Source organism: Entelurus aequoreus, linkage group LG20, assembly GCF_033978785.1.
Source record: "Entelurus aequoreus isolate RoL-2023_Sb linkage group LG20, RoL_Eaeq_v1.1, whole genome shotgun sequence".
In the NCBI taxonomy this organism is placed as follows: Eukaryota; Metazoa; Chordata; class Actinopteri; order Syngnathiformes; family Syngnathidae; genus Entelurus; species Entelurus aequoreus.
In genome coordinates this window covers 430,501-453,848 of record NC_084750.1, presented here as the reverse complement: position 1 = coordinate 453,848, position 23,348 = coordinate 430,501, and the positions used below count along the sequence as shown (strand labels likewise).

General features: G+C 38.6%; 4 protein-coding genes across 7 annotated transcripts in view; 2 read left to right on the top strand and 2 right to left on the bottom strand.

Annotated features, from left to right (window-relative positions):
- LOC133635783 (zinc finger protein OZF-like) overlaps positions 1 to 23,348 on the bottom strand; it is a 45,302-nt gene that overhangs the window by 3,660 nt on the left and 18,294 nt on the right. Inside the window, exon 3 of one of the 3 annotated variants that reach the window (XM_062029064.1) lies at positions 12,315 to 13,880. The exons of 1 other annotated variant lie outside the window; for it this stretch is intronic. In XM_062029064.1, coding sequence (XP_061885048.1) covers positions 12,799 to 13,880 — 1,082 coding nt within the window. In that variant the 3' untranslated portion in view covers positions 12,315 to 12,798. Of the gene's footprint in view, positions 1 to 12,314; positions 13,881 to 23,348 lie in introns of those variants that run through there. One more of the 3 variants, XM_062029065.1, reaches the window with a different exon arrangement.
- Positions 1 to 23,348, top strand: part of LOC133635751 (uncharacterized) — a 283,249-nt gene that overhangs the window by 245,695 nt on the left and 14,206 nt on the right. The window lies entirely within an intron of this gene.
- LOC133635787 (gastrula zinc finger protein XlCGF8.2DB-like) lies at positions 1,945 to 6,989 on the top strand. Its single transcript, XM_062029069.1, has 2 exons — positions 1,945 to 2,299; positions 5,616 to 6,989. The coding sequence occupies exon 2, from the start codon at positions 5,666 to 5,668 to the stop codon at positions 6,773 to 6,775; it is 1,110 nt and encodes a 369-aa protein (XP_061885053.1). The 5' UTR covers positions 1,945 to 2,299; positions 5,616 to 5,665; the 3' UTR covers positions 6,776 to 6,989.
- On the bottom strand, positions 16,661 to 23,323 carry LOC133635750 (uncharacterized). 2 transcript variants are annotated; one of them, XM_062029008.1, is made up of 5 exons: positions 22,798 to 23,323; positions 22,612 to 22,743; positions 21,379 to 21,550; positions 21,072 to 21,224; positions 16,661 to 20,784 (listed from the first exon to the last, which is right to left on the bottom strand). In XM_062029008.1, exons 1-5 carry the CDS (start codon positions 23,162 to 23,164, stop codon positions 17,928 to 17,930), a joined length of 3,681 nt encoding a protein of 1,226 aa, XP_061884992.1. In that variant the 5' UTR covers positions 23,165 to 23,323; the 3' UTR covers positions 16,661 to 17,927. The 2 variants fall into 2 exon arrangements, with proteins under 2 accessions (XP_061884992.1, XP_061884991.1); XM_062029007.1 differs by having other exon boundaries at positions 22,612 to 23,323.

The window sequence follows — 23,348 nt, the reverse complement described above, 5'->3', positions numbered from 1 at the left end:
AAGTGAAAACAAGGCATACTTGATCAACAGCCATACAAGTCACACTGAGGGTGACCGTATAAACAACTTTAACACTGTTACAAATATGCGCCACACTGTGAACCCACACCAAGCAAGAATGACAAACACATTTCGAGAGAACATCCGCACCATAACACGACATAAACACAACATAACAAATACCCAGAGCACCTTGCAGCACTAACTCTTCCAGGACGCTATAATATACACCCACGCTACCACCAAACCCCGCCCACCTCAACCCTGCACCCCCCTCAACCACGCCCCCATCTCCCGAATTCGGAGGTCTCAGGGTTGGCAAGTATGCGTATACAGCACAGCTAACATACTCAGAAATGTATTCATGCACAATGATTTGGTGTCAATACACTCATTGATTATGTAACATATATTATTATAACATATATTATTACAATAATTGATTGTATAATTGGGTTGCAATCACGTGAACTAAAGGTACTTCCGGGTTTCAGGCGATGGTCTAAGTCCCATGAGGCTACTGTTTATTTATTATTATTAAATGCTGTCGTATTTTAAAAGGGTTAAAGGCAAATATGAAAGCGATCATAAAAAAATATTTAAAATGGGATGGAGTGTTTTTTTTACACTCTTAAGAAAATATATATAAACTGTTTATCATCACCGAGACGTTACTGATACCTCACTTCTTTTGACACATCATGTCTTTACACCTGAGGGGTCCACAAGTTAAGCATTAATACATGAGAGACAAAGTATGAATTATTCATGCATCGCTAAGTAACGTATTTGATTGACATAACGAGTGCTGTGCTGCTGTGATCTGCTAACTGCTAACTTTGTTTGCAGTTGATTTCCTGCTACAAATTAGTCTCATCTACAATTCATGTCTGCAGTTGTTTTTATGCTGTGATGTTCATATGTTGTCTAATTATTTAGCTATAGATGCCCCTGTTATTCAGCAGTGTTTGCTAGCGATATCAAGATTCAGTTTTGTATCTGTGTTGGCCCTGCGATGAGGTCGCGACTTGTCCGGGGTGTACCCCGCCTTCCGCCCGATTGTAGCTGAGATAAGCTCCAGCGCCCCCCGCGACCCCAAAGGGAATAGCGGTAGAAAATGGATGGATAGATTTTTGATATTACTATATTTTTTCTTGATGCTAACAAATATCACCAAAGACGCTATAATGTGGTCATCCGTGTCCAATAAAGCACAATAAACTAAGTTTTAGTTTTTGTAAAGAAAATGGACAATGAAAATACGGTAGATTGGACCAACAATCACAATATTTTTCACTAGGACTTAACTTTATTTGCACAAGCTATATTTAGGCATAGCAACCACAGAAGAACACAAACTAATGTGATCTCTTGTCCTTTCTTTATGTTTAGTTCTGCTCTCAAACACTACTAATATATTGGAGTGAATAAACTGGATTGCATCACAAAAAGTATCTCAAACAAATCAAATGTTCAAACAAACATTTTACAAAGTCATCACTGCATACACAAGCATGGTCCGATTGTATATTCCACAAGTAGATGAAAGTTATTATTTTAAGAGACATTTCCTTTTATTTCCTGACTTTATCACCTTTATGGAACACTTCTTTGGGGACTCTATGAAAGCTCTTTCCTATCTCTCTATTTGAACGACTGGAACACCCTTGAATAGAACAGCAATTTCACATTTTCTGCTGAAACTCTACATTCACTTTTACTTGTGTTAATGCTACCCTCAAGCTGCTTGGCCATCGTGTCAATTAAGCCGCGAGGAACAAAAACGGATGTGACGTCATATGCAACCCAGCAATTCTGGTATGTATACGTTTATATTGCTCCCATTTTTGCACAGTGATTTCACGTATTTATTCCGAATTGTAATTGTTTAAATGCAAATAAAGATATGTAAAAAAAAAAAAAAAGTTGACAGGAAGTGACACCTTGCGCATGCGCCGACTGACCGCGTCGTCTCATAACAAACCAATACCAAACAACAGAGCATTCTGGTCCTAGTCTGCGTTATTCCGACTTTTCTACGTTTGTGTTCAGTTGTCTATCGTGTGACAAACAACATTTATTTAATTCTTCGTGTTAGGATCAACTGGACTCGTCTAGCTGAGCTTGCTAGTTAGCTTAGCTTGCTAGCTGCTAACAAATAACTGCGGCTGTTGAAGAAATATTTTGTATTTTGTTAAACTTGAAAGAAATAAAGCAGAGTACGAGGAGGAACTTTGTCCAGCAAAAGAGGAGAAGGACCGACCACGTTTCAAGAAACAAGTTGTGTTACACAGAACAGGTTTGTTTACTTCTTACTCTCACACGTTTACCTACTTTATATTGGATTATTAACATGAAAAGATACTCGGGAATGTCCATATTGAGTGGGCGCATTGTGAATAACTTCATGCTTAGTCGGCTATGGAAATGTAATGTAACATTTATTTGCACACACAAACATTGCAGTGTAATAATAATATACAATGTGTACAGCCCTTACCTTTGGGCTGGTACCGAGGGCGACTGTGTTGACCAGTTTGACGCGTGTAAATGATAGAATGTCCAGTACTGTAGAAATGTGTTTGGATATGACAATCCGTTTATTCCAAGCTATCTAAATTAAATCAAATGTAGGTTATATAACATAAAATGCTGACCTTGAATGGCACATTATTACAGCATTGTCACGACACAACACGATACCACATCACATGACATGTCACGACACGGTCGAAAACTGTTTGTCCTCCAATCGCCCTGCCCATGCTCACACCTGAACCCAATTTATGGAGGCTACCATGGTAACCGCACCATAGCAACAGTCCCCTCCCTGTCAACACTTCCTGGTTCTTAACAGGAAGTGGGCGGAGCAATCTGCAGAAAAGGAAATTAAACATGCTGAACCCAACAATCAATTAGAGAAAAATAAAATAAAAACAATATAAACAAATAAGGAATTTTGGCTCCAACACAATGTTTAAAAAAACTAACTTGGGTGTTTCCCACAGAACTGCAATCTATTAATGGCGGTGGGAGCAAGCCTAGGCGGTTTTAAGATGTCATCGTACAATTTGCATAATTGGCACAAATGATGCATACATTTTAGAACAGTCAAGTCCATTTTTATTCGTATCCAGTCGTACCTCAACTTACGAGTACCTTAATTTACAAGTAACTTGAGATACAAGCTGTCTCTCAGCTTTATGTTATGCTATAAATTGCGAGCATACCTTGATAATATTTAATATTATTAATAATATTTGTCACAGGGTTGTGTTGTTTGGGCAGTAAAGAGTTATTATATTATTGCACATTGCCGTTTATGCTTTGTGTACATGACAAATAAAACTGAACGACCAAAAGTTAATATGATGTTTGCATACATGTAATGTAGTTACAAGCATATACATACCAACATGTCATATTTACTGTATTTTGGTAATTTTCAGCATTACTGCTTCACATTAATATTACGATGTTCGCTATTTCCTTAATAAAAACAACTACTGCTACTTCTAATCATGGCAGACTTGATGAGAGACAACAAAGACTACTTTGGGAGAAATTATGATCCAGAAACTTCTATATTTGATCCTGAATATAAGGAGGATGATCTGCAAGTTTTAGAAGCTGTGTGCTAAACAGGTGCAGCTTTAGTGAAACACTAACCATCATGTAGCAGTATTGTTAAGTGCTAGACAAGCTATACAAACTATTGACATAATAAAACAATCACAGACTGTACAATGTCTGCTCTCACTGGGATGCCAAGACTTGTGTTTCCCAATTTGATGAGGAATTCAGCATAATCCTCACTCAAGAAAGTGAAAAACAAGCGTCTTTTCATGTGTTTCTTGCCATCTCCGTGTCTAAGTTTGATGTCAAAGTTGACCAACTTGTGGGTTTATGTCTACAACCTTCATGCCTCCGGTGAGAGGCATGATTTATAATCAACATTTTATATACACACTGCAATATATATATAACGTAGTAACAGACACGTTCATACCAATATGTAATATGTTTTATATACACACCGCAAGTATATATAACAGACACCTTCATAACGATATGTAATATGTTTTGTATACACACTGCAAGTATATATATATATATATATAATGTAGTAACAGACACCTTCATTACAATATATAATATGTTTTATATACACACTGCAAGTATATATATATATATATATATATATATATATATATATATATATATATATATATATATATATATATATATATATATATATATATATATATATATATATATATAATGTAGTAACAGACACCTTCATAACAATGTATAATGTTTTATATACACACTGTAAGTATATATATGTAGATATATATATATATATATATATATATATATATATATATATATATATATATATATATATATATATATATATATATATATATATATATAATGTAGTTAACAGACACCTTCATAACAATGTATATGTTTTATATACACACTGCAAGTATATATATAATGTACACACTCACAGTACAGAGAGCCTTGCGACTCTGCTGTAAAGTAACACAAATTAGGAGAAAAAATATGAGATTACAAAGCCAAATGTCCCGTTGTGGATAATGTCATCTTCAAATTGGATGAGCAATATGAGCCCATCAACACGGACGAACGAGCGAAAATGCCGTGATCATGTGATGGCAACAAACAAAAAGACAACATCCGACCTGATTTTTCCAAAAGGAAAAAAATCACTTTAAGATGTTCAATATCTATTAAGGTTACATTTTTGCTTACAGAATTGAGTCCATTTTATTTTTGGTTTCTTTTATTTATTTAAGATGACAAAGGTATTACCTTCTAATTACAGTACAATGGTAAACAATTTACTCGTAATAAGAAATAAAAGTTTATATCCTTTTAAATGGTTACTTGCATTATTATATATTATGATTACATTACATTATATATATATATATATTTTTTTTATCGATTATTTCTTCAGTTTAAGAGCATTATGTAGACAAAAGCTCAGAGTCTGTCTGCATAAGAACAAATATTTTTGAAGAAAAATATTGCATATTGTTTTAACGTGTGGCACCTTGAGATTGGAATATATTGATTAACAGTCTAAAATCAACATGTCTTTATTTAAATGTAATTTTTGCAGTTTTATGCATTTTATGTGTAATATATAAAAAAAAAAAATTTCAAAACAGTGCAGCCCTAGTTGCAATACAAGTATACTTTCACTTTCAATTCCTCTATTATTTAAAAGTTACACTTTTAGGACTTTTGATTAAATTTAAACTGGTCAAAGTTGTTTATGGGAAAATTAGAAACTTGTGTATTTAAAACAGTTTGTATTTAAGTGTACATCTACTCGAATCGAATTTAAACAAAACATCAGTATTTATCAATTTAGAACCTTATGAATCTAAATCAAATCGATTCGGGAGATTGGCCATGAAACCCAACCTGAATTATGAACATCTTGAAAGTCAACATGGTGACTGCTGAAATCCTGAGAAACATTATCAGAACATACACTGGTGCAGGACAATGTGTCATGTGACTGAGCAAAGCTAGATTTTTCTAAAGCAAGTGTTTTATTTCATTTTGTCCTCCAGACGTCTGTGAAGAACATAGTCTCCCTGGGCAGCAGGAGTGGACCTCCACGATGGAGCAAGGGGAGCCGCAGCCCTTTCACCTTAAAGAGGAAGAGTCACAGCCCCCTGACATTAAAGAAGAAAATGAGGAACATCGCATCAGTCAGAAGGGAGAGCTGGAGGAGTTCCCATTTACTGTTGTTATTGTGAAAAGTGAAGATGATGAGGTCCAAGGTGAAAGTGAGGTGGAGCCTTCAAGCAGCAGCTCAACTCAACACATGACAACAGAAGCTGATGGAGACCACTGTGGAGGATCTCAAGCAGACAAGATCTTTGCTCCACTATCAACGTCACACCCTCCTGACACTGATGATGAAGACTCTAAAGCTGATAAGACATGTCACACTGACAACACACGCTTTACATGCTCTTACTGTGACAAAACCTTTAACGACCGTCGTAATATGAAAAAACACACCAAAATACACACTGGAGAAAAACCTTTTTCCTGTACAATCTGCAGCAAAGATTTTACACAAAGGCACCATTTGCGAAGACACATGAGAACCCACACTGGAGAAAAACCTTTTTCTTGTTCAATATGTGGGAAAGGTTTTACACAAAGTCAGTGTTTGAAAAGACATACAAGATTACACACTGGAGAAAACCCCTTTACCTGTTCAATCTGTGAGAAAGATTTTGTACAAAGTCACAATTTGAAAGTACACATGAGAATACACGCTGGAGAAAAAACCTTTTCGTGTTCAATCTGTGGTAAAGGTTTTGTACAAAGTCAAAACTTGAAAGGACACATGAGAATACACACTGGTGAAAAACCTTTTTCCTGCTCAGAATGTGGTAAAGGTTTTGGACAAAAAACGGTGCTGAAAGAACACATGAAGATACACACTGGGGAAAAACCTTTTTCTTGTTCAATCTGTGGTAAAGATTTTGTACGAAGGCGGTATTTTCAAATACACACGAGAACACACACTGGAGAAAAACTACTCTCCTGTTCAATCTGTGGTAAAGATTTTGTTCAAAGTCAACATTTGAAAGTACACATGAGAACACACACAGGTGAGAAAGTGTTGAGTTGCAGTGTGTGTGGTGAAAGATTCTCTTACAAGTACCAGTGTAAGAAACACAAGTGTGCTGGTGAGAACAGCAGCAGCAAATGAAGCTGCAGGATTTTCAATCAATTGTCAAGACTTGATTAACTTTGACTTTCTTACATCATCACATATAACATGAGTGTTACAGTGTTGTGTGTGTAACACGATCTTGCTTCTGTGCTTCTACCATTTATAAATTAGATATTTTAGATTGGTGCTTCTTTGCAGTCACGTACATGCATTAATATACTACTTTTATTTCAAAACAACAATTTGAAAAGGTGAGACTAAACAATAAAATACATATGTTATATACAATAAACATTGTATGTGTATATGGATATTCATAATTCACTTTTATACTTATTCATAGTTGTGTGTTTGTATAGTTTTGTAATAATGAAGTAGTAGATGTTTTCATTTATAATTGTAATTGATTCCGTAGATAAACCCCTTTATATGATATACATATTTGTTTTACATGTGTTCATACCTTTGCTTTTGATTACACATAAATGCCCCTTAGTTTATATTTACTAGTTCACATCTGAAACATCTTCTGGACCATTTCTGGAAGCATATTATTATTAACTTTATACATCATTTGAGCAGTTGTGTTTAATACAAGATAATTTACTTTTAATATGTGTGACTTTATGAATCATTTAAGTCTTGATAATCCAATATATTACCTTTGTTACTCTTTGTGATTATTTTATATGTATGTCCCCAGACCTTTATACAACACGCAATGTGTGCTTCAACTAAATAATGCTGTGGAATAAATGTAGTTATTTGTTGAGTATGTATTTTGTTCTATTTAATATGGCAGTCATTTTTGATATTGTTATTTATATGATTTTTTAAATACAATTATAAAGGAAATATATTTATATAGCACTTTTCCACAATTGTCTCAAAGCCACATTAGTTGAACATGGTTCATGTTAATGAGCCAGTCAATTGATTCTGTTTGCTCGTCAATGTCACAACCCTCCAGTCTTTTGGTCAAATGTGATATACTAACATTTAACAAGGCTGAGCAAATTGGTTTAAATTTAAAGAAAAGAAAATCAACAGGAGTGTCTAATCATATTTAGATTTGTTTAAAGTCCCTTGTGACATTGTTCCTCTCTCCTACAGCGTCCATTGCAATGGATTATGTAAATGAGACAATGACGTCTTCTATGAACTTTTAGGACAACCAATAGCTGCTTTCCTTACTGAGGAGTTGGCAACTCTGATCTTACTAGTTGAGGAGAAAGGGAGCGGGGACCCCCTACTTATATATGCTGTGTAAAATTGTGAATGTGTTTTAAAGTCAACTGGTCCTAAAGATACCTTGCATGCCAGCATGGAGGAAGACCACTTTGACAGGGTCATCCAGGTCCACCTCAATGTATGTATGATGTCACCATGGAGACGTGGTGGACGTGCTCCTGGTGTTATCAATGCTCTTGTGTTGCTGCAGGGTTTTCTTGCTCACTAAGGCTCTGGTGGCCTTTGGAGCCGTCAAAGAGTCCATCATTACTATTGGCAGCATTGTGGACGAGGGTTTCCTAAATTATTATTACAATACATAATTATTGAAATATAGGGGCAGATATGAGCAGCAGTACTAATAAGGAGAGATTTAATGCCGAAGAATGTTCAGTCGTCTGCAGCTGACATTTTAAATCACACGACTTTGACCGGCCTGAACAGTCAACTAGTTTGAATTAAGAAATTAAACCTTTTTTTTTTTCCTGACCATGTTTAAAGGCTTAGTGGCATGAAAGAAGAAAACAAATGGTGGCCACCTTACTAAATTATGACAAGTTAAAGATACATTTTTTCGTAAAAAAGCGCAATTAAAATTTAGGATAAACAGACGAGATTTTAGGAAAACACACTAAAAACTATTGAGATTAATTAGCTACATGGATAGATAATTTTACTCTGTAAGACATCATAACTTTGTATATCTAGTAATTAGCAGGACTGTTAATATAAAAATAGTATTCTATTCTGAGAACAAGCACTATTTAACTTGCAATACTTAAACATCCTTGATTGTTGCAGAATATTTAGAGAAGGTTTTCAATGTGGGGGGAAACCAAAATATTTTAGTTAGTTATTTTAGTTAGTATAGTTGTTTTCTCACTTTTAACATTTTTAAACTACAATACAAAAATAAAATTATTCATGCTCAAGTCAAGATTAATCAGACTAAAAATAAGTAAACAGCTTTTTAAAACAAAAAAAAATATCTAAAAAAAAAGTTTTAAATCTTGGCAAGTTGCAAATAATTTGTACATGTGTCAACTGATCATGATTATATTTGATATTTTAAATTATATTAAATGGTAAACAATGCAGAGCAATGGCAGACTGACTGACATTCTTATTTGTTTTAGTAGCAAAGCTATGCTGTGTTTGTTAATTCATACAGCATTACTAACAATCGTGCAGAGAGATTTGGTAACAATACAGTTATTACATGAGAAATTAAGTATTAGGTCTGTGAAAAGAACCTCTCAAATAGTTTCTCTCCTTGAGGACAAAGACAGAAGAAAAATGGAAAGAAGTTGCATACTGACCACGCGAAGCATTTAACAAATTAAAGGTGATAACAATGGTATGTCAACACAAACAAATTATTATGATAATGTTGATGTGTCTCTAAACAGGTGCCTGGGACCTTGACCCAGGAGAGCGATCAAATGGTCAAGGTCCACAAATTTGATTCAACAAGTTGCTACCTCGTTGGCAAGGCCTTTTTCAAGTTGTAGAAGCAACATTACATTGCCTAAAATTACAGTTGACATCTGACAAGGTTAGAAATATTTCAAACTCACTGTATTATTCCAACAATGTGCGTGAACTTAACAAGTTGAAGTCTGAAGATCGACAACAAACCTGCGTTATCTACGACAATGCCAACGCCCAAGTTGAAATAGTCGTAGAGCCACGTAAGTCCTTTTTTGACAAAATACGACATGAAATTAGAAGTGATCTTGTTATTCTATTTATTTTTGTAGAGTACAGAGACTAACGTTTATTGATAATTGGCCCTCTTTCTGGGGCTAACCAGGCTTGCTGAAGAGGGATGGCCTCCACCCTAACCGAGAAGGTGCCATCACGCTTGCTAGGAATATAGATTACTGGTTGAGTCACACTTGACTAACTACCCGAGAGCAAGCTCGGGCACAGGAAATTACAGTGTCTGTTAGTCCGGGTGAGGAGTCAGTTAAGATAGAACTAACCAGCGCCAGGCTTAAAAATTCTTGCATCCATAGCATTTTCTCGTAGAATAATACATGACTCACATAATGAATCTTCTGTAGTGACTGTGCTAGGGGTGAGCATGCATTCAACTGAAGTGGCAAATTATGACGTGTTAAATCTCTCGCTGCACCAAGCAAATAATCTCAAGATCCCCATCATATCAATTCCTAGATGTTATCGAAATTATTTAAGGCGCACTACACAAAATAAACGTAACTTTATTAATATCAGTACTATGTATACAATTAACAAAAATGCCTCAAAACAGCCCACTACCTACAATATGGGCTTTTTTAAAAATCAGATCATTGTCTTCCAAAACGTTATTAGTTAATGAGGTCATTAGAGACAACAATCTTAACGTCATTGGTCTCAGCGAAACTTGGCTAAAACCAAATGAATTTTTTCCACTTAACGAGGCATCTCCTAACTATAACACTGTAAAAAAAAAGATTCTCTGGTCATGTAAATTTTAATTAATTTTATTAGGTAAAATATAATCATTATGATTGTGTTTCAAATATTTAATTAAACTTCATGTAAAAATGTTTGGAATAAAATCTACTCACTCTATTTAATTAAAATATAAGCATTATATTCATTTAGTTCTTAATAGAGAAAATATTGAGTGAAATCTAATTATTATAATTTTTTTAATGCAGCAGACTTTCTCACCACAGGACATTTGAACAAGAGAGTAAGGCCAGTGAATATTTGTCCTCTTCCACATCACTCAGCTTGTTAAACTCGATGACTAAGGTAAGAAAAATTATTTTGTTATCATTGGGCTATGAAGAATGCATGCCACGGTCGGCTACCGGTATATTACAAAATAAAATGAGCTATCACAAAAAAAGAGACTAAACAGCAACATAAAGTTGTTTTCTGTTGGCAATGCTATTTCAAATGTAGTAGTGTGATTTTGTTGCGCTATAATGTGAACACAGCATTATACATTTTGGAATACATCTATGTGCTACTAGTGGAGATTAACTTTGGACCAGGTCTATACCAATGTAGAAGATGCATACAGGGCATAGGCCTACCCCCACCTGGGCTTGTCGACCACCTCTCACTCCTGCTGTATTTACGGTATACACCAAAAATCAGTAGCGCCGGGCCCACTGTCAGAACCGTGAGATTATGACCGGACGATGCTATTCCTATATGCTCCAGGACTGTTTTCATCACACAGACTGGGATGTATTTAGAGAACAGGCACTTGCGACACTTTGGATAATTACACCTCCACCGTTTTAAATTACAGCTGCTTCTGTGTGGACAAAGTCACATCGTGGAGACAACCAGTTGATCTGGGCTAGGAATAGTGCTTTTAAGTCTGGAGACCAGTAAGCGTACAGCAATACCAGGGCGGCTCTGAGAAGAGGCAATCATACTGTCAGGAAACAGTACAAGAGGCGTATTGAAGACAGGTTTAATAACACCACAAACCCCAGGCTGCTATGGGAGGGCATCAGGGCCATCACAGACTCTTAGAGGAAGCCACCATCTTTATCTGCTAACAGTCCCACCTTAGCGGAGGAACTAAACATTTTTCATGGCCGTTTTGACAGGGACAACACCCTCATTCCCCTTTACTGACCCTGCTCCAGTCCTGAGCACACACGAGGTGAGATGAATTTTCCGCAGCATCAACAACAGGAAGACACCTGGACCAGATGGAGCGCTGGGACGGGTGCTCAAAGACTTTCAAAGCCGCTACAATAGTCCCCCTTCCAAAACGGTCAGAATCAGAATACCTTTATTGTCATTGCATGGAAACAACGAAATTGAACAGCATTCCAGCTCAGTGCTTTTAAAACAACCTAAAATACTCTATAATGGCTAGAGCCCCGCCTGGTTGCTTATGGTCCGAAGGTTTCGAGCGGCAGTTCCCCAACGCCCTGCCCCGCTACACCTAAAAGTACCAGAAGTTTCTGCTGTTGTACAGAAGGACATGAAAGGAAAGGTAAAAGACACAAGAATTTTAACAGGAGACTTTGTGTTAGAGATTTACGTCAGCTCACACCAGAACAGACTGTGTTGATCACCAATACCAAAGCACAAGGGACTATAGCGCAAGCTCATGCAGTAATTGTGTTCTTGCTTAAAAGTATGCACTTCTATAAAACACAGTGAAGAGGGAGACACGTACAACCGCACACACACAGAGTAAACACAGCTTGGGAAGGTGGCGGACATCTCAAAAAGACTTACACCCAAGTAAAAATATTTTTGTCGACTAAATGCTGGTAAAATGATGTGCATTGCATTTGAAACAGGACATTGACAAAAAAGTAATGCTGTCACAGCACAATGAACCTCAGCACACATCCCAAAGAGCTATTACTTACTAAGGGTATGTCTCAATAGTTTTTTGAAGATTTCATTGAGTTGAAATTTAAATAAAAGAAGAGATGAGGACAGAGGTGGGTTAGTTTATATTTATTTTTAAACAGGGACAATTTTGAAAACTCATGTACACAATGTAGTGTATTTATGGCTGAACTTATGAATTTATGGTGGATAAAAGCTCTAATGAAAAAGATATGTAATCTATAAATTGTAAAAGAATATTAACAAGATCGTGCTGCTGCTGTTCTCACCAGCACATTTGTGTTTCCTACACTTATAAGAGAATCTTTCACCACACACACACTGCAACACAACATTTTGTCACTTATGTGTCTTCTTGTGTCTATTCAAATCGCCATTTTGTATAAAACATTTACCACAGACTGAGCAGATAAAAGGTTTTAGACCTGTGTGTGTACTACCAGAGCTGATCGGTCATAAAAGCTTTTGTTGCAGCTAGAACAAGATTATGTTTTTTCTCCAGTGTGCGTTCTCATGTGCACTTTCAAATTTTGATTTAGGCCAAATCCTTTACCACAGATTGAACAGATAAAGGGTTTTTCACCAGTGTGTATTCTCATGTGTTTTTTCAAATCTGTACTTTGTATACAACCTTTACCACATATTGAACATGAAAAAGGTGTTTCTCCTGTGTGTACTCTTGTGTGTACTTTTAAATGATGCTTGTGAGAAAATCTTTTACCACACACTGAACACATAAATGTTTTTTCTCCAGTGTGTGATCTCATATGTACATTCAAATATTTATTTTGTAAGAAACCTTTACCACAGATTGAACACATAAAATGTTTCTCACCAGTGTGTATTCTCATGTGTACTTTCAAATTTTGTTTTAGGCCAAAACCTTTAGCACAGACTGAACAGATAAAAGGCTTTTCCCCAGTGTGTATTCTCATATGTATTTTCAAATCACTATTTTGTATAAAACCTTTAGCACAAACTGAACAGATAAAAGGTTTTTCTCCAGTGTGTATTCTCATGTGTCTTTTCAGATCACTATGGTGACTAAAAGTTTTGTCACAGTGAGAACATGTCAAGGGTGTGTTGTCAGTGTGACATGTCTTATCAGCTTTAGAGTCTTCATCATCAGTGTCAGGAGAGTGTGACGTTGTGTCGTCACTATCTGATAGTGGAGCTAAGATCTTGTCTGCTTGTGATCCTCCACAGTGGTCTCCATCAGATTCTGTTGTCATGTGTTGAGTTGAGCTGCTGCTTGGAGGCTCCACCTCTCTCTTGTCCTCACTTTCACCTTTGACCTCATCATCTTCACTCTTCACAATCACACCAATCACTGCCATCTTGGTGACATCAACCTCCTCCAGTTTTTCAAGATACTCTCCCTCCTGACTGATGCTGTGTTCCTCGTCTTCCTCTTTAAAGTGCGCTGGCCGAGACTCCTCCTCCTCTTTAATGTCGGGGGGCTGTAGCTCCTGCGCTTCCTCTTTAATGTGGGGGGTGTGTGTCTCATCTTGTTCCATCCTGGAGGTCCACTCCTGCTGCTCAGGGAGAAGATGTTCTTCACAGATGTCTGCAGGACACAAGGAGACCAACACATGCTTTAGAAAAATGCAGCTTTGCTCAGTCACATGAGACATTGTTCAGCAACCAGAATATGTCTTTGAGGATCTTGTCAGTCCCCACCAGGGCCGCCGCCTTAATGCACAAGCTTACTTGGGCTGAGGCGCAGGGGCCCCTGGTTGTGCTGACCAATTGCACTGATTATAGCAGGGGTGCTCACACTTTTTCTGCAGGCGAGCTACTTTTCAATTGATCAAGTCGCGGGGATCTACCTCATTCATATATATAATTTATATTTACTTATTTATGAAATATATGTTTTTGTTAACAAGTTAAAGGTGTTTAATGATAATGCAAGCATGTTTAACACATATAGTTAATATTGTTAATAAATTAAAGGTGTTTAATGATAATACAAGAATGTTTAATACATATAGTTAATATTGTTAACAAGTTAAAGGTGTTTAAAGATAATACAAGCATGTTTAACACATACAGTTAATATTGTTAACAAGTTAAAGGTGTTTAAAGGTAATGCAAGCATGTTTAACACATATAGATTCCTTTCTTTCATGAAGACAAGAATATAAGTTGGTGTATTACCTGATTCTGATGAATTGCATTGATAGGAATCAGACAGTGGTGCTGATAACGTCCGCATTTTCAAATGGAGGAGAAAAAAAGTCCTCCTTTCTGTCCAATACCACATGAAAGTGGTTGGTTTTTGGCATCTTATTTGCCCAGCTTCCGTACTCCTTTTTATACACTTTACAAGAAATACATTGGCGGCAAACTCCGTAGCTTGCTAGCTTGTGCACGCCAGCTTTCTGAGACCCTTATGTTGTTAGCGCAGGCAGCATGACGCAGCGCTTTTATTGTGCAACTGTGCAGTCGGTCTTTGGAGTTTTGACGGCAGGTACGGCGCCAGAGTCTGTTGAAATAAAATGTGTTTCTCGCCTTCCTGTCTGTATTTTTTTCTTAATAATGAGCTGACAGCAGCCAGCATCATCTCAGAAGACCCTCGGGTGCCGTGACTGTCAATCAAGTGACGAAAGTGACGTCATAGTGAAGACTTATGCTCGCTCATTTTTAGGACTATTTTTTAATGCCTGGCTCGGGATTGACTGACACACCTTCCGCGATCGACCGGTAGATCGCGATCGACGTAATGAGCACCCCTGGATTATAGTGTTCATAGCTGTCAATCACAGACAGCTCTGCTTTGTGTAGCGATTGTGTACTCTCTCTCTCAGCTGCTTAGTTTTTTCTTACTGCTCCAACCGGGGCGCAAACCCAGGTCGCCGATGTGAGAGGCGAGTGTGCTGACTAATGAGCTAAAAACTCAGGCCATCTCCCAGGTCGTCAGCACTATTCCTGAAGTTGACTGACCTCTGTTACACATACACAGACGTGCATGCGCCTGTCACAAAGGAGATGTATTCATGAAATAAATAATTTTCAAAACCACCTCGGGCCCAGCCCTAGGATAAAGCGGCCACGCTGACATTCAAGATGTCATAACCATATCGTACATCAGGGAATAACAGAAGCAATTCAACTAGTCATTAAAAAACAGAAAACAAATAGTAGTAAAACCTTACAAAGCTCACAAACCCAAGGGAAAATTAAAACAGGATTTTTAAAATAAAATGCAAGCATAATTGAATTGCCAATATCAGTGCAAAAAAGAAAAAAAATCAGGCGTTTAATAAAATATGCAAAAACTGAGAAATATGTGCAATATAAACAGAAGTAAGATGCATATTTACATAGTTGTGACCTAAGAGACATATGGTGAATATGAATGTATACATTAATTGCACACATGGAATATTGCGCATTAATGGTTTTGATTAGTTGCGTAATCTATTAAAAGTCACTGCATACAACAGTTCTGGGTGTTTATTGCTTTGGGTGAAAAACTATTCTTGAGTCGGTTTGTCTTAGCCTTAATGCATCTGTAGCGTCTCCCCGAGGACAGCAGGTCAAACGGCTCAGAGCCGAGGTGGCAGTTGTCATTGCTGTTGCTTTGGCTTTGCTGAGGCAGCGGTAAGTGTAGAAGTCCATCAGTAGACGGTGAGCTGACATGAGAAAAAGTGCCTAGAAAATGAATTTCGCTCCCACGTCTAAGCACAACTTGTTCAATGCATTTTTGCATAGATAATACCCTTCTGGACTTTGGGTTAAAAGTTCAGAACATGATACCTAGCCAAATTTTGTCACAAGCCAGAAATGTATATAGAGGTAAATCACAAAAAACGAAAATCTTGTGCTGCAGTTTTGGCTTGTAAAATATGTCTTATTCATTTTGGCAACACAAAATCTTTCTCAAATATCATAAATACATATACCTAACATCTGAAACAAATATTGGTGCCTTAGTATACTCATATGTGAATTTAGATCATGAAATGTAGCAAATTTCTTAAAAAACGATTCAACTGAAGTGATTTGCCCCAGCACAATGAAGCACACACTTATTAAATTTAGCTAAAAGCTTATGTATCATACATTAAAAAAATGTCACAACCTTCTATGTAATCAAAGGTACAAAAGAAGTAACACACCGTGGCCAAAAGTGGCTTAAAATCTAGCAAAATATTACCATGCACCCCAAAACTGGAATAAGGCAAAAATGGACAAGATTAAAATAGATGCAGTAAAGGCCCAAATTGGTATAAAATATGATAAATATTTATTAAAGTAGCAAATTGTTTCACAGCATGTGTCATTTATACCCCCCCCCCCCCCCCCCCATACACACACACACACAAACACACACAAAAGACCAAAACAAATTTGAAAAAAAAGGTAATACAGACATTATTTAAGCTTTACCGTTAAAATGGAAGTGTGGCATCTCGATAATCAAACATCTTGATAAAGAAACAAAAGTGGCAAATTTTACATGGTGACATGGTGCGTAATTACTCATCAATATCACTTTCATCTGTGTCATCATCCCATGCACCTCTTTCTTCTGTTTCCTTTGAAACATTTCCACAGTTCTGGCAGTGACATAAATCAGTACAAGACATTTTTGCAGACATACATGAACATCTTTCTGTTTCACATTTGCTTGTCTTGCAACCACAGTGGACTACCTGCAGCACACTATCTGGGGCAGGATTTCTAGTCATCCATCTTACTGTTAACTCCCCATCCTCAATGTACCATCCATTGCCAATGGGTGAAGGGGCACACATCATACCAGTCAGGGAATGTCGCATTACTGCTGCTTGGTAGTTTGCCCTTTTGCAGTGTTGGTGGAGGGCATCACTTGTTGGGGGAATGGACAGTTCTGGCAAAGCTGACGATGCCATACAGAATGCTTTGTATCTTGCATCGTTCACGTCTTTGGCAGATGCCTGTCCATACAGGTGGCACACATATTTGCTCAGTGTTTTGAACGTAGACTGGTCAAGGTTAAAACTGCTGCCCAGATTTGAGAACGCAGTCAGGTATTCGTCTTTCTGACAAGCAAGAGAAAATGTCTTCCTTTTGCCCTTGCCATGAAAGGCACTGGTCGAGTCACAACCTGTGAAGGTATGGATGCCAATGAGTGCAGAACAAACACTGTTGCCAAGAGCTGCTGCCACCTTAGCCACGTCTATGATCCTCGTTCTGTTGCCTACTCCCGTGAAAAAATACAAGCTACACTGTAAAGCTCTTTGAAGACTTACAGCAATCACTGCCACATCAGTGTCAGGGCTTTTGATGACAACAGTTTGATGTTCTTGTGCAGCATGCTGTGCATGTAAAAACACCCTAGTGTCACATTCCTCATGGTCACATGTCAGTTCGTGAACAGCACTGACAGTTTGTGAACCCTCTTTCACAGTAACACAGTGACACAGTTCTCCATGTGCTATGTACAAGCTGAAGTCCCTGCCCAAAATGGTGAGATCAGCATCTCGCCATGCAACAAAGAGGAATTCTGCCAGTGCTGCTTTGTTGGTCCCATTAGATAGAAACTTTTTCCACTGTGTGGGTGCCTTCTGATCCCGTCCATAGATCTGCACCTGTTGTGTACCACCCTCAGCTCTCCGTGACCGCTCTAGGTTTTTAATACTGATTTCTGGATACTGGTCAATGACAAAGTACTTGTACACTTGTGCTGCAGAGCTATCTTGACCACGTACTGGAGTAAGTTGTCAGCCAACTCTCCAAAGGTAGCTGGTTTGGAATGCATGGCTTGAATGACTGCCATGCCATCGAAGAGAATAGCTCCATCTGACGGAACTTGCTGAACTAAGCAGTCTTTGTCTTTGTTCTCCAATATATTCATCAAGGCAGATTTGTCTGTTTTAGCAAGTGACCCATCAGTACTGGCTAAGGGATATGAAACCGTTCCCAAGGAGTAGGACAGAATTTGCCTCAGGTCTACCTTTCTACTTTGACCAATAATGAGTAGCCTGGAGAAAAGTTTCTTGTCTGCACGCAGAATGACATCTTTGGCTGCTGCAGATTTTGTCTTTGTTTTTGCCTGGTCACTAAAGGTCTTCAGTTTTTGAGCCTTGATGGGGGCAAAAATGTCGACTGATTTTGTTAACAGTCTTTGGTCAATAAAGACTTTGACAGCTTCTTCCCCCCTTTCTGGTGCTGCAAGCACATCCTTCTTGACCCCTTCAGATGCTACTGTCCCTGAGCTAAGACAAACAATGCCATCTTGGTGTAAGTCAAATGGGTTCAGCATGGAATCAATGGTGGAACTTATTCTGGTCACAGCTTCTTCATCGGCATGAATCCGTGAGCGGTCTAGATCTTTTCGCCTTCGTGTTTCTGGGGATTTTCCAGACATTGACTCACATTGTCTAGCTATGGCAGCTCGTTCATGTTGTGACAATATCCAGCGAGACACTGCAGCCCTATTTAGAGTTATTCCTGTCCAGCCACCCTTTGTCTTTGAATCTCTGTTGCATGTTTGCTCAATAGCCTGGTCACAAGCAATGGAGGCAAATCCATGGGCACTTTGACGTTGAACAGTCCACTGACCTTTCACACTGAGGTCTTTGTGACAAGAAGGGTGTGTTATAGGCAAGTTGACCATTTCCATCCAGTATGTAGGCAAATACCTAGCATAGTTTACACGATCATAAGCAAAAAACCATGCCATCATCAAGCGCACTGTTGACAGGTGAAGCTGCCAGTCTGATTCTCGTGTAGCTCTCACAAACAGAAGGAGTATTTGCACCATGTCAATGTAAGAACTCCAGAAAGCAAACGTTGGGTTTTCGGCAGTTCTCTTTTCCACAAAGAGAGCATACTTTGAACACATTTGGTCAAATTTCTGGTTTGCACACAAAACATCCACTGTTCTGTCTGGGAATGTGTCTTTGATTTCACTGATGACAGCCATGCACTCATCTCTCCCCGCTGGTGTCAAAGAGTCTAAGAATGTGCTGAATCTGGCACGTTGCAGGCTCTCATACATAAGTTTCTGTGCCCTCATGCTGCGGTTGTAATGATGACCACTGATCACACCATTGATGGAACCTGGGGCAACAACTTCAGACTCAATGAGTATGTCTTGCAGTCCTGCATCACCAAACCTTTTTCCTATAATCCCTAGGAAAGACATGCAAGTATGAAACTCACCAAGTCTAATCACAAGGCGTTTTGTCAATTCCTGGTCCTTCCAGCGGATTTGCTGAGCTTTGGCATATATAGCCTGGTCAAAAACTACCACTACATGGTCCAGTGCTAGCTGATCAGCAATTTCAACACTTCGCTTCAAAATCGTGTTAACTGTTGACATCTCCGTCGGTGAAGCCTCAATGACTGGAAGATAATACAGTGCTGACTTTGGCAGAGTGGCCCCACTTTGGAGCAGTGTATGGAAACCTGTCCAGCTTGGCACTGTGCATGCTTCAGCATCTGTGTACTTTACTGAAACATATGCCAGTTCAGTTTTGGCAGCAGATACAGTGTTCAACCTGTATGTTTCTGCATCCAATGGAACACTTCCATGGTGACTCAAGTTCTGTGGCCCGTGTCTTTTAGACTGTTGGTAGTGTTCTACGGGGTAGCTAGGAGGTGGTTTGAATGATTTAACTGCCTTCTGTAGTGGCTGTCTCTCTGTTCTCGACACAGTTTCAGTGACAGAACTTTGGAGCATAATGCCATTTGTGTGGTGAGTAGTTCCATGACCTGACAGTGTCTCCTCCCCAAAATCAATGTTGTCCCACACCAGTATTGTGGGTGCCTTCTGTGCGAATCCCTTGGGTATTTTGTTTCTACCCTCTAAAAGTTGTAGCTGAGCAAGGCTAGTGTCAAGACTGACAACTGTGTCCCGTGAAGCACAATGTCCTAACCTATTCAGCAGTGACAGAACATTTGATGAACCTGTTAAATGGCGAACAGTTAGACCAAGACACAATGACTTGGGTGTCTGCTTTCGACCTTTAGATGCCAGATACACAATGTCTTGACAAAGAGAGATAACCTTTAGATTCACATCATCAGGAACATCAACATAACAGGCTAGTGTTGGCTCTTCTGTTGCACCTATAATCCAGGCAATGAAGTTGTACAGTTCAACAGGCACAACAGATTTAGCTTCAGATACATTTAAATCCTCTGCTGTGGGAGGCCACGGGCATTTCATACCGGGAGAGTCACTTAGAAGGCGCTTCAATATCAGCCCTGCACTGTAAAGTGTCCTTGTGTTCTCCGTGGTATTCTGACCAGCTGTTGTACTAGCCGTGTGTTCACTGTCACTTTCAGCTTGGCTTTCAGCTTGGCTCGCCTCAGTTGACTCGGTAGTTGATGGTGATGTGCCTGATGGCAGAGGTACCCTGTCTGCTAACGATAATGTCTCAACAAAAACCATTTCAGAGACGTTGCGCTGGGGAGGGCAGTGGAAAACCAGCTGGGGGAAATCACGGACCAACCTTCTTTTCAGTTTATCCCTCCTGAAACATAAAGTTAAAGGGAAATATGAGCACATTACACACAGACACACAGACACAGACACAGACACAGACACAGACACAGACACAGACACACACACACACACACACACACACACACACACACACACACACACACACACACACACACACACACACACACACACACACACACATCAATGATAATCAAATTACTTTAAACATACTCTCATAGCCTTTATGGGGAGAGACTAAATCTATAAATAATAAACTTTTCAGTATGAATATTTTATTATTTTTGTTTCAGTTACCTGTAGCCTGAAGCATCAAGATCTTCGTGCTTCTTAACGGTGTCCACGAACAACTTCCTTAGCTTGTCCATTCTCAGCACCTCTTTGTCAATTATAATCCTTTGACGGATCACTTGGTCACAGAAGAGGTTGTAGCTGTCAGCAAAGGGTTGTCTGAAAACACACACACACACACACACTTAACATGTGCAAAGAGTCATGCTTTCAAAGCTGTATCTTAAGCAAAACTAAATATAAGCTGCATGTTGTTGAAATTTTTTTTACTTTTTAAATGTGAGCAAAATGACAGTACAGTGTAATTACTCACATTTCTTCATCTCTGGTTGCAGTGTGCGTTGCTGTAGACAGTGACAAGAACCTGGTGTACTGTCTGTAACAGGTCCTATGGTACCGGACCTCTATAGCAACACAGTTTTTGTCGTTGATGTGCAGAAGAATGGCAGCATCTTTCTTAATCTCAGCTGCCTTCAGCAACTGGCCTTTAAAAGAAAAATAATTAGAATAAGCTTTATTGGCAAAATCAGAGATTTACAAGTAAAAAAGTGTGTGTGTGTGTGTGTGTCTTGAGTGGGGGGTTGGAGAGGTATTTATGACCCTGTGATTTACGACTCTGTGATGTGAGCTGCTGAACTCCCAGCTAAACATTCCAAGATTCAAGATATCTATTGTCATATGCACAGATAAACAGACAGTCACACTGCACAATGAAAAGCTTATTTTGCTGGTCCCCCTTGCAAATTCACAAAATATAAATATAAATATAAACTTAAGCTAAATAAAGAATCACAGAATATAAAAATTAAACAAGAATAAACTTAAACTATATTGCACACTTACAATAAACTTACTAAAAATGTAAATGCTAAGGATGTTTAATACTAATAAATATAATAAAATAAAATAAGAAACAAAAATAAAGAAATAAGATAAAGTAAATTAAAGTGTGGATCTTACAACAGATCTATAGTGGGCATGAGTAGACAGAAGCAGTATTGCACATTCAGTTCACAGTGAAGATGATAATGGATGATATGACAATGATGATGTATAAAGTGCACTATGCATTCTTCAATTATTGTAGCAGCAGTGGAGGTGACATGAAGTCACAGCAGGGATGTGGGTAGTGGTCACAGTTCAGTCAGTTCAGGGATGAGGGGTGAGGTGTGAAGGTGTGCGGGGGGAGGGGTGGGGGTTGTGATGTGTAAATCAGTCCAGGGGTGTGTGTGTGTGTGTGTGTGTGGGGGGGAGAGAGAGATTGGGGCTGTGGTGTGAAGGTATATGGGGGGATGGGTGGGGCTTCCTTTTCTAGGCCAGTGGTTCTCAAACTTTTAAATTCCAAGGTCTCCCCTTAACTCTGACAGTGTATAAATGGTCCATTTGGTTATTACAAAGTAACAACACATTCTTTCAATCCTACGCTATGTACTGTAACATTATTACTATAGATTCACACACGTGTGTGTGTGTGTGTGTGTGTGTGTGTGTGTGTGTGTGTGTGTGTGTGTGTGTGTGTGTGTGTGTGTGTGTGTGTGTCACATACCTGCCGACACGGTTTCTGCTTGTGTGAGTTGATCCCTCTGGCGTTTTCCTCCCACACGAGTGTACTTTTCCACTTTTTGACAAATTATACAGATGGCTGGCAGGACGGGGCCGGCAGAAGCAACGGGCAAACCTGAACGAGATCGAAGTTTCTTTCGGGGAGTTTCAGACGTGCCTGCTGACTGACCTGCGGCTGCAGATGGTTCTCCCACCGCCCGTGCGGTCCTTTTCTCGGCATAAAACAATGCAGATTTATCTGTAAAACGTCGGTAGCATGTTGCGTGAAACCCAGCGTCGTCAGGAATAGCGTCAAAATCTACATCCGAGCAATGTTTATAGATTTCTGCCAGATGCTTGTTCTGGTCTTGCAGACAAAGCCACTGTTTTAAATAGTTTCTGTATGTGTCCCACCGTGTCCGAGTGAAGTGCTGGACGTCCTCATTGTTCACAGATGAAAGATGCATATAGCATCTTTTATTTTCCTCTTTACGCACTTTTTTTCTAACTTTTGAGGTCTTTCGTTCCTCTTCACTCTCGGATGTTGTCGTCGCCATAGCAGGTATGTTGTTAGAATAAAGCTGCTACCTGATTGGTCCATGTGACCAAAACCGCGCCACTCCCCACTAGATATCACTGCGCCTCACTGAAAAATAGTACCGGCTTTCAACACCGATTACACAAAATGGGCTAGGTGTCAATTTCCGAACTTTTGGTATCTTACTTACTACCAGTAAATCT